This window comes from Sorghum bicolor, chromosome 1, assembly GCF_000003195.3.
Source record: "Sorghum bicolor cultivar BTx623 chromosome 1, Sorghum_bicolor_NCBIv3, whole genome shotgun sequence".
Taxonomy (NCBI): domain Eukaryota; kingdom Viridiplantae; phylum Streptophyta; class Magnoliopsida; order Poales; family Poaceae; genus Sorghum; species Sorghum bicolor.
In genome coordinates, this window is record NC_012870.2 from 19,044,450 (window position 1) to 19,060,088 (window position 15,639).

The 15,639-nt window shown below is 42.4% G+C and overlaps 2 protein-coding genes across 4 annotated transcripts; both read right to left on the bottom strand.

Annotated features, from left to right (window-relative positions):
• Positions 1-3,657, bottom strand: LOC110431966. Of its 3 annotated transcripts, none has more exons than XM_021451834.1 (9): positions 3,506-3,656; positions 2,542-2,845; positions 2,147-2,420; positions 1,954-2,050; positions 1,737-1,867; positions 1,524-1,593; positions 1,324-1,438; positions 1,094-1,248; positions 1-997 (listed from the first exon to the last, which is right to left on the bottom strand). In XM_021451834.1, the coding sequence occupies exons 2-9, from the start codon at positions 2,827-2,829 to the stop codon at positions 502-504; spliced, it is 1,626 nt and encodes a 541-aa protein (XP_021307509.1). In that variant the 5' UTR covers positions 2,830-2,845; positions 3,506-3,656; the 3' UTR covers positions 1-501. The 3 variants fall into 3 exon arrangements, with proteins under 3 accessions (XP_021307509.1, XP_021307510.1, XP_021307511.1); XM_021451835.1 differs by having other exon boundaries at positions 116-997; positions 2,542-2,832; positions 3,506-3,657; XM_021451836.1 differs by having other exon boundaries at positions 116-997; positions 2,542-2,848; positions 3,506-3,647.
• LOC8065820 (alpha-galactosidase) lies at positions 5,581-12,970 on the bottom strand. The gene is made up of 15 exons (XM_002466975.2): positions 12,643-12,970; positions 11,005-11,063; positions 8,569-8,625; positions 8,451-8,485; positions 7,948-8,051; positions 7,718-7,793; positions 7,543-7,601; positions 7,397-7,462; positions 7,228-7,311; positions 7,082-7,146; positions 6,906-6,988; positions 6,724-6,814; positions 6,595-6,644; positions 6,332-6,472; positions 5,581-5,956 (listed from the first exon to the last, which is right to left on the bottom strand). Exons 1-15 carry the CDS (start codon positions 12,867-12,869, stop codon positions 5,873-5,875), a joined length of 1,281 nt encoding a protein of 426 aa, XP_002467020.1. The 5' UTR covers positions 12,870-12,970; the 3' UTR covers positions 5,581-5,872.

Sequence of the window (15,639 nt, forward strand, 5' to 3'; positions counted from 1 at the left end):
GTAGCAGTAACATGTCCACAAGCAAAAACACTCTGCTAGACTGCTACTGTATAATAATATTTCCGGATTTAAACCATGAGCACCGTGTCGCACAGGCACTAAGAAAGCACGCTACTCAACGAGAACCAGATCTGTTACCTAGCACTGACACCAGATCGATAAACAGAGTTCTTAAACAAGTTAAGGTCTGTTACCTAGCACTGACACCCGATCGAGTCACAGGACATAGCAGTAGATACAATTGTTCCCAGGTACTAGAAGAGAACATGACCCATCCTAGAGGATGCATTAACCTAAAGTACGCTAAATGAGTCACAGTGTCTGAACTCTGAATGTGAATGTGGCCCGACGAGTTAGTTGATCCAGTCATCCCCTCGCAGACGCTTGTTAGGCTTCTGGAGACGAGTGGACTTCAACCTTGCTTCTCCCGTGACAGCGCTGCCCTCAGGGACAGGCTCCTCCTCCTTGCATTGAGTAGTTGTTGGCAGAGGGACTGCAATGTTAACACTGTTCAACGAATGGCTCCTCCTTGCATTCATGTTTCGTGGTTGGAGCAGGGACTACCATGCTAAAAGGCTCCTCCTTGCATGGAGTCATGGTTGGAGCAGGGGCTGCCATGCCAACACTGTCTTCAAGGACAGGCTCCACCTTGCATAGAGTAGTGGCTGGAGAAGGGAATGCAGCGTTAACACTGCCCTCAGGTACACTCTCCTCCTTGCATTGACTAGTGGTTGCAGCAGGGACTGGGACGATATCATCGTCCATGATTGCATATACAGAGAAGCTCCCGCTTAGGTGCTTGTCGAATACTTGGAAGGTGCGGGTCGATCCAAGAAGATCCTCGATTTCTTCTGGCAGGGTGTACCACTCCTCGTCATCCTCGATCTCATCAACGAGCTCCTCTGCAGAGACACCAACCAGCTCCTCTGCCACCTCACAGAAGATCATCAAGGTCATTGTGCCTGTGGCATCTTTCACCGTCGTCTTCAGCTTGTACCTTGCATGCCCAGAACAGCAGTGTGGTAATTAGCGACTTACAAATTGAGCAACAAGTACAAATTGATGATCAATTGAGCAACAAATGGCAGCATACCAGTTAATTGGCCTCTTAATCGGGCCACAACGGCTGCACCTGTACTTTCTTGGGGCCCTGCCCATTGACTTTTGGCAGGTATCGCATCCAAGATAACACCAACCACTGGTGCAATCTATATCTATCAGAGAGACTCTGCACAGAAACGTGGTATCCTACAAGTGAAGACAGGTATGTGAGTAAAACAGATAAGCTTTGCACATCATGATAAGAGCAGCCTCTTAATTAACCTCGTCATAATCCTTTGGATCCAAGCGTTTTATCTGTTCAATTGTTCGCCAACTCTCAGCTAACTTCTGAGCTTCACTTTTTTCTGGAATAGGGTTTTCTAGCTGAATGTGCAGACTGCATGAACACGAACAGTTAGCCATGTACTAATACATCATAGATCAATCATAAATGTAGGTATGAACTTATGAAGTCCACTCACTTCGCACAGAATTCTTGAACCTCTGGTATTTCCAAATCTAGATAGTACTTTGAACATGTTGTAGAGCAAACTATAACGCAAAAGATCATGATTTCAGAACAAATGGCACCAGAATATCTCAGTACACACTATGGTTGCATCAAATGATAGAGATTAACGTTTTACAATAAAACAAAGAAATATAATTTGACAGTATACATGATAGAGATTAACCTGAATGTGAGCTTTCAACACGCATCCCTGCAAAGACAGCAACAACTGAGCCTTTTTGGCCTTTCTTGAGCATATCTTCAGCAAAACCGCAAGCAATATCTCCATATAATGTGACACCCAGTTTCCTTCCACTGTAAACAGTAACTCCAGCAGTGAGGAGCTATCAAGGGACATCAATCATCCGAAAAGGAGAACTGTATAGTCTGTATTCAATTACCTCAAATTCTGAATTGTTACGTTGCAAATTTCTATAGTGCGGGATTTTTTCTCAACCTCCTGCAGATCCCCAACATATACTATGTGGCCCAAGACATCTGCGTAATTTATATCCATGTATGTAAGAGGGGGAAAAGAGATAGAAATGCGGCAGGTCTAACTCTGATCAAATTTGCAGTTCCAAAAGAATCTACCTGTCAATACGCTATTGTCGTCGCACCTAGAACGGAGATTCTTAAAATCAATGAACTCAAAGCTGTGGAGGGGTATCGAATCAATATCTCCTTCTATCTCATTGACCACTGTCTGCCTTCCAAAGTATATAGTGAACTCATTGCTACAGGTCATGTAGCTTTCCCTAGTATCACCAACTGTAAAATCCGACAGGGCATAGACCTTCCCTTCAGTTAGCTGCTCTTCAAACTGGTCTATATCGTCAGGAAGTACACGTGCCTGCATAGTTTCACCCTACAAGTGAAAAACAAGTGGAAAAATCAGTGTATTGAAAACTCAAAGGATGGTAATTAACATTAGTAGCAAGCAATGTGATCAGCCATTTGGTTTTTTAACTTGGTAGGGAATGCATCACCTCATCATCAATCAGAAGACAGTCAAGGCCAAATGATATGTCATTTTTCGGATTGAAGGATTCCCACAGCCGTGAGACGCGCACCCGGACTCTACATTTGTTCTTTCCGACGGTCAACTCAGACAGTCGGGTGAAGTCATCCTCAGATGAATGCTCAGACAGTGAGGTTAAGTTATCCTCAGATGAACCCTCAGACAGAGCGGTGAAGTCATCCTCAGATGAACCCTCAGACAGTGCGGTGAAGTCATCCTCAGATGAACTCATTTTGTCCTTGTTCGCTTGAAGCATATGCTACATATACATTCTGCTGCAAGTTAGCATAGAGACAAAAAAAAGAAATAGTGACCAATCTTTTGTACTATATATACCTGTTAATCCCATCCCATAAATGGATAAGTTTAAAATACCTAATAATAGTTTGCACCATGAATCTGAAAATCTGAAACTTTATGGACTATGGTTGCTTTCCCATCATAAATTGCCGACTAAACAGGTGTTTTAACTTATATATTTTAACTCTGAAATTTCTGAGTTTTGTGTTTTTTGTACTGATGAAACGGCATCAGTTGTAAAGCTATTCGGGATGAAATTTGTTCAATTTTTCGTGTAAATATTGGCATTGATTTCACATCAGATTCTGAGCTACGCAAAGAAGAAAAATGCTAATATGAGTTCAAAAATACTGTTGCCATTTTCTGGTGTACAGAAAAATTGGAAAAACATGATTTTCAATCAACGGATGTCGTTATATTATCTCAATGTGGTACGACATCAACCAGGTACGGACCCAGTAAAAGGACATGGGTGCACACATGTACACCCGAAATTTTTTGGAGAGTACTCGCATAACCGCATAACACATGCATATACACTTTAACTAATCAGATCCGATTGCAAATAGTAAGTTAGGGTTTGGGTGCTCGGTTTCGCACAGCAGGAATAGAAGACCAAGGCGTGGGCATACCTGGTGGTGGCCGTCCCCGGTGAAGGCCCCAAGAAGACCTGGGCAGTCGGCACCCGGCGTACCTAGGTCGGCAGCGACGGCATGCTTGGAAGAAGAAACGGGAAACGGCTGTGTGTCGGCGTATAATAGTCCAGAGCAAACTTAACGAAGAAGTCTACGGGGCTCAACTTTTAGGAAAGTCTCTTTTTCATCCTGAACTTTAAAATCGGGTAAAATACATCCCTCAATTTTTGAAACCATGCATATTACGTCCCTGATATGGTTATGAGCGGTTTTGAAGACAATTTTGTCTTTTTTATTTTTATTTATTTTGGCTGAATATTTTGTAAAATTAGAGTAAATCACATAAAATTCATAAAATAGTAATTCTGATTGTGTTGGACTCCAGATAAGTAGATCTACATAGTGAACATATAATATAGTATGCTTTAGTACAAAATTTTTATTATAGCTTTAGATTTGTGTTTTTCTATAACTAATTAGAATAATTCATAGCTATAGTTTGTATGGTGCAATTGTGGTGAATTTTTTTTATGTTAGACTAATTATTATATGTTTAAACTATGGTAAAAATTTCATACTCATTAGATCATGTATAACTTAGTTATAGATTTATTATAATTTAACAAGCATAAACCTAAATAAATCTATAACTAAGTAATACGTGATTCAATGAGTATAAAATTTTTACTATAACTCAAACATAGAATAATTAGCTCACCATATAAATTTCATCACAATTAGACCATAGAAAGTGTATCTATAATTAGTCTAATTAATTACAAAAAAACATAGATCTAAAGATGCATCAAAAAAATTGTACTAGAACATACTATATTATATATTCAATGTGTAGATCTACTGATCTAAAGTCCAACAAAATTGAGTTTTCTATTTTATGATTTTTATGTAATTTACTGTGATTTTTCAAAAAATTCAGCCAAAATAAATAAAAAGAAAAAGGTAAAACCGCTTTCAAAACAAGGTCAAGGATGTAATGTGCATGATTTTAAAAGTTGAGGGATGTATTTTGTCCGGTTTTAGAGTTTAGGGATGAAAATCAGACTTTCGCGAAAGTTGAGGGACCTAAAGTAGACTTTTTCCCAAACTTAAACCAGGCCATGGTTTGGGCCAAAACCAGTTTGTTATCTTACTGCGCTGATTCGGTTTGGAAGGAAACCGGTTTGTTATCTTACTGGGCCAAAACCGGTTAGAGAGGTTGGCTGATTTGGTTTATGTAATCTGTTTGAAACAAGGTCTTATTTAGGCCTTGTTTAGTTCGTGAAATGAAAAGTTTTCGAACACTGTAGCATTTTTATTTGTTTGTGGCAAATATTATCTAATCATAGATTAACTAGGGTCAAAAAGATTCGTCTCGTAATTTACAGGCAAACTGTGTAATTAGTTTTTGTTTTCGTCTATATTTAATGCTTCATGTGCCGCAAGATTTGATGTGACGGAGAATCTTAAAAACTTTTTGGTTTTTTGGGTGAACTAAACAAGGCTTTAGTTGGTGAAAATTTTTGCAAAGTGTTATCGTATCACTTTCGTTTGTATTTGATAATTATTGTCTAACTATAAATTAATTAGACTTAAAAAAATCATCTCGTAAATTATAGGTGAACTGTAAAATTAGTTATTTTTTATCTATATTTAATACTCTATGTATGTGTCGCAAGATTCAGTGTGATGAATAATTTTCACTATTTTATAAAATGGTTCAGGAACTACCAAGTCATTGTCAAGGCCTGACACAGTGACACTCGCGCGGCCAGGGTTTGGGAGAGGTTCGCGGCCAGCCGCCAGGGAAGCTGCTCGGCGCCGCCCGCTCTCCCACCACCAGCAACGTCCAGATCAAGTATCCTGCGGCTGCGGCGCTGCTCGTCCGGCTTCAGTTTTTGGTATATGCATCGTTTGTTTCTGTTCTGCGTGGAACCTGCCGTTACAGTTTTATAGCGTACGAAAATCCTCCCCTGAATTCAGAATTTCAGGTGACAATGAGCGATGCCTGTGGTGCTTATTGAGTGGGAGAAGAATCATTGAAATCGTGTTGGCATTCCATATTCAACGAAATGGAACTATGATGGGTATATTTCTCCCGCTCTCTGAAATCCGTTAACATGCTCGTAAAGAGAGTGGTGGGCAAGCCAATTTTATTGCTGCAACTTTTGTTGCAAACACTCAGAATACAGGCACCGACATTTGACGGCTCCTTAGATACACTTACAGATTATAAATTATTCCCCCCACCACAACAATGATATTTCGTTTCCTTATCTTAGAATCCTTGCCTGCATACTCATTTTCCTGAATCTTGATCGAATGGTTGCATCCCACACTATGGACTCCGCTCATGTCTTCTATAAGTTAATTTGGTGTCAGGACATACATCTTGCAGTCATGAGGTGCCACTGAAGCTGATAATTGGCCCTGAGCCGAGAATGATGAGTGCTGCACAACAAAATGGAATATGAAATCTCAGTCCAAGGTTCTGAGCAGCAACCTTCATTACTCCCTCCGTCCCAAATTATAAGTCATTCCAAGAATCTTGGAGAGTCAAAGTTTTTCAAGTTTGACCAAATTTATATAACAGAATAATAACATTTTTGGTACCAACCAAGTATCATTAGATTCTTTGTTAGTTATATTTTCATAGTATACCTATTTTATGACATAAATCTTTATATTTCTCTCTATATTTTTGGTGAAACTTAAAAATGCTTTGACTCTTCAAAATTCTTGAAATGACTTATAATTTGGAACCGAGGGAGTACATGATTACGATATGGAGTATGCAATCTGAAGAAAGAAAGAAGGCAAGCGTACCGCCCATAGATCACGAGCAGTGACAGCAGTGGATGAAGCAAGCCCGATGCTCGACCATTGTGCGGTGATGGTTGCCTGGTAGCCCTGCCGGTTCCAGAGCACCACGGCCTTCCTGTTGTTGCTGAGTGGCCCAGCCCAAACCTACAAAAGAACACAGGACTCTCAGCTTCAGAAATCAGAACCATACTAAGCCGTTTCATGGTTTTGCTGTGGAAAAAACTGCTTCATGGAAGGTGCTAATGCTGAGGTTAAGGAATGCTTACCTCCAAGCCATTGTTGGATTGCACTTTCTTTCCTTGGACACCAAGACTATCTGTTCAGGAATCTGTTGCATCAGCACACTGAAACGCCATAAAACCATCATAGTTAAAAATGTGGAAGGGAAGTCTTGCCTTGGTTCACAGCGATGACTTCTGAGTTGCTGAGTATGTCCTTTGTCTGCTGGCTCATCGACCGTACGTCGCATCCGATCAGAAGAGGAGCCTGCATAAGGCAAGACAGGTTTCCAGTGATGAAACTGCAGAACATTTTATATTGCAACAGCACTGTTAACATGCAGAAAAATTCTTAGTACCTTGGCAAGTGCCCAGATGCTGAAGTGAGAGCGGTACTCCGCCTCAGACATACCACCGTTGCCCACTTCAAGCATATCAGGATCTGATGTTCAAACACAAGAGAATCTATTATGCATTGGTAAATTTTCAGAAGTGTTTAGGCACGAACAGAATCGTCTGATGTCTGAACTCTTACCGTTCCACCCACCAGGTCCGGCATAGGAAGCCCATCTGTCATTCTGGTCTGCACGAGATGTCATGCTGAAATATCACGGTAACTGTGATTAGTCCTGTCAATTTCAGTAGCTATCCAAGGGAGACTAAAAATGAAATGAGCAGCACCTGCCCCAGTTGTCAGCGATATCATCAGTTGTTCTCCAGCTGTTTCCCATGCTGCCTGCCCAGGTAGCAGGATTTTCTCTTCCCCTATGTAGTAGAGGCACAGTTGAAGAAATTAGTATCAGTAACATTTCTTTCCTCTGTACAGAAGTGTTGCTAGGAGAAAACTCACCATTCACACAACGAGAAGAAGATGTTCTTTCCATAGGTTTTCATAGCATTGCTCATTTTAGTATATCTGCAATGGCCATAAGAAGTACTCAGCAATCTGGCATGCATCAATCAAGATGTAGTTTTTAAGGTATCGTTCTTGTTTACCTCTCCATTACACTCCTGCCAGCATCATTGCAGTTGTCATATTTCAGATAATCAATACCCTGGAGTTGAGAGAAGAAGAGTTAGAAGAACATCAGAAACTCAATCAGATGTCAACCACTTTTGTCAGTGTTGATTTCGCATCAGTCATCAGGTAAGGAACAGAAAGAGATTTTACCCAAGATGAAAATGTTTTCACATCCTGCTCTTCATGATCAAGTGATCCTGGCATTTTTTGGCTGCATGTTCGTGTCCTGCAATGAACAGTAGCAGTTCAGTTTAAGGTTTTCTGTTACAAATTATTATTTTCCTTGGGCATTGAGGATTACAGTTGCTCTAGGATCAGAATGAACTGGCACTTATATATCATAATAAAACTGATTTTTGATAGCTAGCAGCATAGCATACCCAGCATCACTGTAGATGCCAAGCTTCAGCCCTTTTGCGTGCACATAATCTGCGAGTGCCTTGATGCCAGAAGGGAAGTTTTGTCTATGTGCAACAAAGTTTCCCTGAGAAATAAAAATGCAACTTTGTCAATAGCGACAGACCGACAGTACTAAATTGTAGTCAGGTCATTCTATAAGATGAAAATAAAAGTATAGTATGTTTTGGTCACTGGATCACAAAAGTTTGTAGAAAAACTACAATTACTTATTATAGCTGCAATAGTCCATGTACTAGTTCTGTATTTATTTACTATTTAAATCCTCATCATCGTATATATAAAAACAAAGTTTTAAAGTTCTCTATAAGCTACTTATTGATGAGTTCCCCTCCATTTACTTTTGTGCTTTCCAGAAGTTCCTCTCCACATTTTTCTTTGATTGAACTGATGTTAATGCTGAAAATGATTGGGGTGGTTAGGGGTTAGCGCGTGCTGCAGCTGTAGGCAAATTTGATCTTCTTACCTGGTAGTCCCTGTCAGATTCTGCCCAGCAATCATCTGAAAGAAGATACGGAAAACCTTTCAGCTAAGGACTAATTAATGTATATTAAACGAAATGAGGTTTAGATCATAATCCATACCTATATTAACATACTCATAGCCCAATTTCGCCAGACCAGTGTTGACCAGTGCATCAGCTGAAGAAAAGAAAAACTGTTAGAGCAGAATTGAGGATCTCACACGATCTCTCCAAACCAAACATGTATGTAACCATGGAAGTTTATGAATGAATATTGTTGATAGGAGAAGTTTGACAGCATAACATCTTCTTTGCGTTATTCTAATATACAACAAAGTCATGACGAGGCATTTCTCCTGCTTCAACCACCCATAAACATGGAACTGGTGACTAAGTGGTTCAGTACTAATCACAGTTATAGGTCAATGGAGACAGTCCAAGAGGAGCAGGTGCATGATCCACATCTGCCCCTCTCCTATTAGAAACTGGTTAGGTTAGGCTGCACCAATCCTTGTCTGACCCATCTCTTTGTTGGCCCAGACGTCCCTTTTCTGAATGCTTTCGTCCATCAACAACCACATAGATTTATAGACCATGGTGACACAATGGTCAATTGATTTGCTATCCTATTCATTGGACCACAAAGACCATGATTAATGTATCCGGTCACAAAGACCGCTGTCTAGATTTATTCATAAATACGATATCTAGATTTATTCAGAGATCCGCCAGCACATGTCGTGGGGATCCATGATTCGTTCAGTTTTCAATTCAGGCCTCAAGGGACAAGAGGAGGAGGAATCCGTGAAGCCCTTTTGTCAGTGGATCATGAGCTTTATGGGTATGGGTCGTCATGACTAATGAACATAGAAACCTTCCCAAGGACACTCTCTGCCAATCCCTTTGTAACTCTTCCCTTTTTAATACAAAAATGAAATGTTCTCTGCATGTTTCTGCCACAAATTTTAGCTAGTATTTTGTTTCTCTCGGGTGTCTGAAGTGTGTGTGTGTGTTTATTTATTTCTGGTCTGTGCTCTGAACTTCTGCAGTAATCAAGCTCTCAGCTGAGTCGTTGGGCCAGACCATCTGCGCAGGAGTTAAAGGCGAAAACATCTCTGATCTGATCTGATCCGGTGCCGAAAGAATAAAGATCGGCTAGAGGCTTGGATGTCATGAAGCGCGAAAGAGAGTGAGAGAAGAATCTGGCAATGTGCGGTGCAGCGGATCTGGTATGTTCGTCCTCTCCCTCCATGGCTTGCACTTCGATTGGCTGCTTGCAAGGTGCAAGCTGTAACAAACATCCAACAACTCTGCAGGAAGTCAGGAACTAGTACTAGTAGATAATTTTCGCCGGCCGACATCGGTCGCGCCCCGGCGGTGGTGATTGGCGAACTCTAGTTGTTGCGGTATCCTATGGCCGGTCGGCCGGTCCCCAGTGCACAAGAGCACAAGCACAAGCCTCGGTGGGCATCTATCTCTGCCTGCACAAGCCTTGTGCTCCGCCGCGTTCTGATCGCCTGGTTTTACTACTAACCAGGTCGCGTTTTGGATGGTAATGTAGTTTTTTTAGTTAAAAAAATGGGTAGGCGTACATGAGCTGAAATTGTCCCCCCGGACCTGGAATTCACGTGCCTCCAGCATTTTTTATTTTACCTGTTTGTCAAAACTACTGTAATAGGTGTGGAGCCTACACACGACTACACCTCGTGTGAAATCCGGAAAGGAGATACAAGATTCCCACACGACACACTCCTTGGAGTGTTGTGTGTTTCTGGCTACCCTACACTACACGATCGGTGATGTCGATGCAACTTGCACACAGGTAGCAGCACCATGGTTGACAGAAGCGGATCTAGAATCACCATCTAGGAGGGGCTAATTAGTAAAGAGCTGCTTGGACTGGTTGTAGAATGAGCTATCTTAGGCTACACGTCGGAGATTTTTATAGGCTTCAGAAGACCTACTTATAGGAAATTTAGACTACACAGCCCCCTAGCCCGAGGCCTGGATCTGCCCTGATGGTTGATTTGGTTCTAACCCAGACAAGCTAAAAAAGGTTGCATTGCCTGTCCTTTTTAAAGCAGGAGGACGATTGAATGAAAAGCGGACAGAGACACACCGAAACCCTCTCTTGACTCTTGTGCGCATGCAAGCGCATCGCCGAATTCGGTGACGCTAACATGCCACCCAAACCACACAGGATGCTAATGCTTTGCTACGTACGTGAGAGAGAGCCTAACCGACGCACCGACCGATGTGATGTGCCGAACTCGACCGCATCGCACCCAAAAGCTGAAAGGGAGAGACGCGTCGCGCGGCACGGACTCCACCTCTTGTGCGTTGCCAATAATAATACATTTTCGCCCCGAGAACATGCAGCAGATACGCCCGCGCGTTTCACTCGTATTTTCTTTTTCTGCTCCGCGAGACCGCGATCGAACACGCAAAAGACTACTCCTAGCAAAAGCAAGCGGCCGATCGAGAAAGAAAAGGGCTAGCTGCTTGAGATGGAGATGGAGTGGGTATAGTAGTGGGGGAGGAGCAGCCGTACGCGTACCTGTCTGCTTGATGAGGTTCTCGTTGATCCCGCAGCCGAAGTGGTTCCAGCTATTCCACCTAAACAAACACAGCAGTGCACGCACGCACATTTCGTCACCGGACTGACCGAAAAGTTTAATACGAGTAACTGACAGCAGCAGCAGCAGCAAGGTAAACACGTGATGATATATGCAAGCATACGAGTACACATGTTGCTTTGCTTGACAGTACGTAGTAGCTGAAACGCCTAGCAGACGCGATGGCATCATCGCCTGGTATGCTTACGTGCGTCATGCACGGCAGCGAGAATGGAAAAGTGTTGATTTTTTTTTTTTTCACACACGGACAGTGGCGGCGAGTCGACAACTTGCCTTGTGCAGTTGAATCGTGCCGGTACGGTTGATAGTAGACGGAGCCAGGCACGAAAGCGCGACAGGAGAGTGGAAAACCGCGAAACAAAAAAGCAAAAGAGCGAGAGTCTCTGCCGTCAAAAGCAGCGAAAAATAAAATAAACAAAGGACGGATCCTTTGGCCATTTCCGTGGACGTACGTGCTCCCGACCCTGCCAAATTTCACTTTCACCGTCCCAATAAATAGCTCCATGGGATTTCATTTTTCAACCGTAATCGACATTTAAAGTGAGAGAAATATAACCGATGTGGACAGCCTGTAAATTTCCTTTGCGCGCATTCCATGCATCGGACTTTGCTGGCAATGGATAGAGAATTTTCTTTTTTACAAAAAAAAATGAAAAATTAAGTGCAACAACCACCCCCTCGACCGCGTCCTAGCTAGCTTAGCTGATTATTTACTTCCAAAAAAATTTATAAAATTAACACCATACCACTTTTATTTATAATTGATAAATATTATCTAATTATAAACTAATTATGTTCAAAAGATTCATCTCATAAATTACAGTTAAATTATATAATTAGTTATTTCTTTTATTTATATTTAATATTTTATAAATGTGTTACAAAATTTGATGTGACGAAGAATTTTTAAAAAAAAAATTGTAATTTTTTTTTAAAAACTAAACAAGGCCTAGAGGAGCAGTGGCAAGTAATCCTGCCACTCACGCAAGGAGAAATAAAGAATCTATCGGCCGAGACGCCACGGAAGAAAAGCGTCGCGCGCGTAGGCGGCGCTACTTGAGCCATGCAGGAAGGCAAGGAACAAAAGGGGGGGTCAGCCTCGAGCTGGCCATGATGAAAGCCAACACCAACAACGCCGAGCAAAAAGCTGCTGCTGCGCGCGGAAACGGAAGGGATTCACCCCGCCGGCCGCCCGTCTCGCTTCCGACGCAAGCCAAGGACATGTCCCTTCCCCCTCCCTCCCGCGCCCAAAAAAAGTCACGATTGCGTTTCAGTTTCCCTCGGCGCCTCCGCCCCCCCAAAAAAAGAAAAAAAAAACTTGTTTGGTGTTGTTGGACTGTTTGTTGGTGGTGCCATTCGGTGACCACGCGGGTCGTGCAGACTCAACTGGCAACAACATGCCGATGGCGCGGGCAGAAAAAGCTACCGGGGAAGAAGAAGAAGAAGAAGAAGAGGAGGTGGCCGGGCGGCGGTAATGGCGCCGCCGCCGCGGGGATATTATTATATATACTAGTTGCTAGCACACTACTAGCATCGACGGCGAGTGTATATGTACGTACCCCATCTGCGGCGTACGGCCGAGGCCGTTCTCGAACGTCCGGCGCCGGGAGCGCCACCCGTGCCGCTGCCGGGCTCGCCTCGTCGTCGCGGCCCCGCGCAGCTCCTCCGTCCAGTTGCCGACGGCGGGCACCCTGATCGCCTCCGACGCGGTCACGGCGGCGACGGCGGTGGCCACGATGATGAGCACCAGGACGAGGGGCGACGACCAGCTCGGGGCGCGCGCCATGGCCGGCAGGCGGCCGCTCTGCTGCTGGCTCTGCGGCAGAGTGCAGAGCAGCGACGCGGAGGGCCGGGTTGGGTTGGGGGGCCTTGTTTCTCGGACTGGGGACGCGCTTACTGGGCCGGCCTTTATATATAGCCGCTGCCACGGTCGCGCGGCGGGTCCCACCGTGTCAGTAAATTTTGCTCCTTTTTTATCTCAAGTATAATACTACTAGTTTCAAAAAAAAGTATAATACTACTGGAGTACAGTACAGTATTTATATTGTACTAATACTCTTCAGCTTGACTTGTGTCGCCGGCAGCCCGCCAATTAGCGATTAGAACCAGCTACTACTAGTTGAAAGGAAAATATATATAACTGACAAAATATATTCAAAATATATTGAGGCTTTGTTTTGTTCGCCCAAAAACTTTTCAAGATTTTCCGTCACATCGAATCTTGTGGTACATGCATGAAACATTAAATATAGTTAAAAATAAAAACTAATTACACAATTTGCTTGTAAACCGCGAGATGAATCTTTGAGTCTAGTTAGTCCATGATTGGACAATAATTATCGAATAAAAATAAAAGTGCTACAGTGCTCAAAATCAAAAAAATTGGAAACTAAACAAAGCCTAAGCATATTGTATTGGGTTTTATGGACTGATTATATAGGTATATAGGATTAACATCTCACGTGGGTACACAATATGGTATTATTGCTATTTACTCTAACATCTCCCACAGTCACAGCTGGAGTGTTGCAGGTGGTGAGAGAAAAAGCTGACAAAGCTAACCACCCCCCCCCCCCCCCGCAATCGTAATAGTCAATACGACGTGTATGTTGTAGTTGGAGAATAAACCGACGAGTCCTCATGCAAGACGGTAGCATATTGTGCCAATGTTGAGGTAGCCGAGCATGAGGACGCAACCGTAGTCGAAGAAGTCATGCTAAAGATGACCGAGGTCGACGTAGTTGTGATCGGGTTGCCATGTCAATGGAGTTGCAGGACAAAGATCTTGTGCAAACGGATGGCCCAACAGGGATTGCGCAACACAATTGTTGATGCACGGGTGACGGCGAAGGAGATGCAACGACGAAGCAAACACATAGACGGTAGCGGCGGCCCAGCGATGGCGATGATGTAGGGAAGATCCTGATCTGCTGCTTAACGACGACGACACTGACAGCCAAATCAATAGGATCGGACGGCGTAAGGCGTCCGGTGGGTCAAAGGCGCCGACACAGATCGACATAGTAGAGATAGGCAATCCGCCTGACAGCAGCAACACACCAGATCTGGCTGCCTCCATGGGAGCGTAGGGTCAGGTCTTGTGGCCAGTCCGGGCCGACACCACGGCGGAACGGGACGGAGCAAGATCCATCTACCTTCATGCAACGAAGATCAGGTGTTAACAGCGATGGTGATGACGTAGGAGAGATCCCAATCTGCTGCACGACGACAATGATTAATTAGGCTTGATAAATTTGTCTCGTACTTTTCAAGCAAGCTATATGATTTATTTTTTTATTAATATCTAAACCCCCAATATCCTTGCGACACATCTCATATGATAGCTAAAAATTTTCATTTCGCGAATAAACAAGGCCCAAGTGCGTGTCCAAAAGTTGTTAGACAAAAAGATGGTCATGGTTGTTTAGTGAGTAGGTGGCATCGCTGCACTCCCTCCATCCAAAAAATTAGAGTTGTTATTAGAATTATATTGGTCAATTTTTTTTAATTTTGACTAGATTTATAAAAAAAATGCGTGTGATATTTATATCTTCAAATAAAGTTTGTGCCATAAACATTAATATTTTGTTAAATATATCTGGTCAATATTTAAAATTGTTATTTTTTTGGAAGCCGGAATAACTTTTTTTGACAGAGGGGTAGCTAGTTCACGATTTCTTATGTACTCCCTCCGTTTTAAATTATAATTCATTTCAATAATCTTGAAGAGTCAAAACGTTTTCAAGTTTGACCAAAAATATAGAAAGAAATGTAAAGATTTATGACATAAACTAGGTATACTATAAAAATATAATTGACGAAGAATCTAATGATACTTAGTTGGTACCAAAAATATTATTATTTTGCTATATAAGTTTAGTCAAACTTGAAAAACTTTGACTTGTCAAAATTCTTGCAATGACTATGGAGGGAGTATTTGCCTTCTCGCGAATCTCATGGTTAGTGACCGAGTGCCAGACAGTGCGTGCGTTTGTTGTTAATTCGGGGAATGCAGCGAAAAGGCCACCATTCCTCACCACTCAAAAGCAGCAGCAACGATTTTCCATGTCCTTGTTTATAAAAGTAAAAAAGGACCAACAATTTCTGTCCTTTTTGCTAAAAAAAAACAATTTCTGTCCTTTTTTTCCCTTGCTTTGTGGCGCCATGCATGCACGCCTTTCTCCCTGGCCTTGTTTACTTCCACCTAAAAATACAAAATTTTTCAAGATTTTTCGTCACATCGAATCTTTAGACGTATGCATGGAGTATTAAATATAGACGAAAATAAAAACTAATTGCATAGTTTGGTCGAAATTGACGAGACGAATCTTTTGAACCTAGTTAGTCCATACTTGAACAATAATTATCACAAACAAACGAAAGTGCTACAGTGTCACGAAATGTTTTCGTTCAGGAACTAAACAAGTCCTTGATCTTTTGGAGAGGACAAAGTGGTCCATTAAGATATCCTACTACAGACATTTTATTAGGTCGCTGGATATTCGGGAATCAGAGTACTAGAAAAGTTAACAGAGATGCGATCCAATGGTGTGGTG

What these genes read in the sequence shown, in the direction of transcription:
- LOC110431966 (XM_021451834.1), bottom strand. Translation starts at nt 2,829, where the DNA reads ATGCTTCAAGCGAACAAGGACAAAATGAGTTCATCTGAGGATGACTTC. An exon ending in GTAACAATTCAGAATTTGAG is followed by an intron (nt 1,868 to 1,953) that starts GTAATTGAATAC and finishes TACTGTTTACAG; the next exon opens with TGGAAGGAAACTGGGTGTCA. An exon ending in ATCCAAAGGATTATGACGAG is followed by an intron (nt 1,249 to 1,323) that starts GTTAATTAAGAG and finishes CTTCACTTGTAG; the next exon opens with GATACCACGTTTCTGTGCAG.
- LOC8065820 (XM_002466975.2), bottom strand. Translation starts at nt 12,869, where the DNA reads ATGGCGCGCGCCCCGAGCTGGTCGTCGCCCCTCGTCCTGGTGCTCATC. An exon ending in GGCCGTACGCCGCAGATGGG is followed by an intron (nt 11,064 to 12,642) that starts GTACGTACATAT and finishes GTGTTTGTTTAG; the next exon opens with GTGGAATAGCTGGAACCACT. An exon ending in GGCAGGAGTGTAATGGAGAG is followed by an intron (nt 7,463 to 7,542) that starts GTAAACAAGAAC and finishes TGGCCATTGCAG; the next exon opens with ATATACTAAAATGAGCAATG.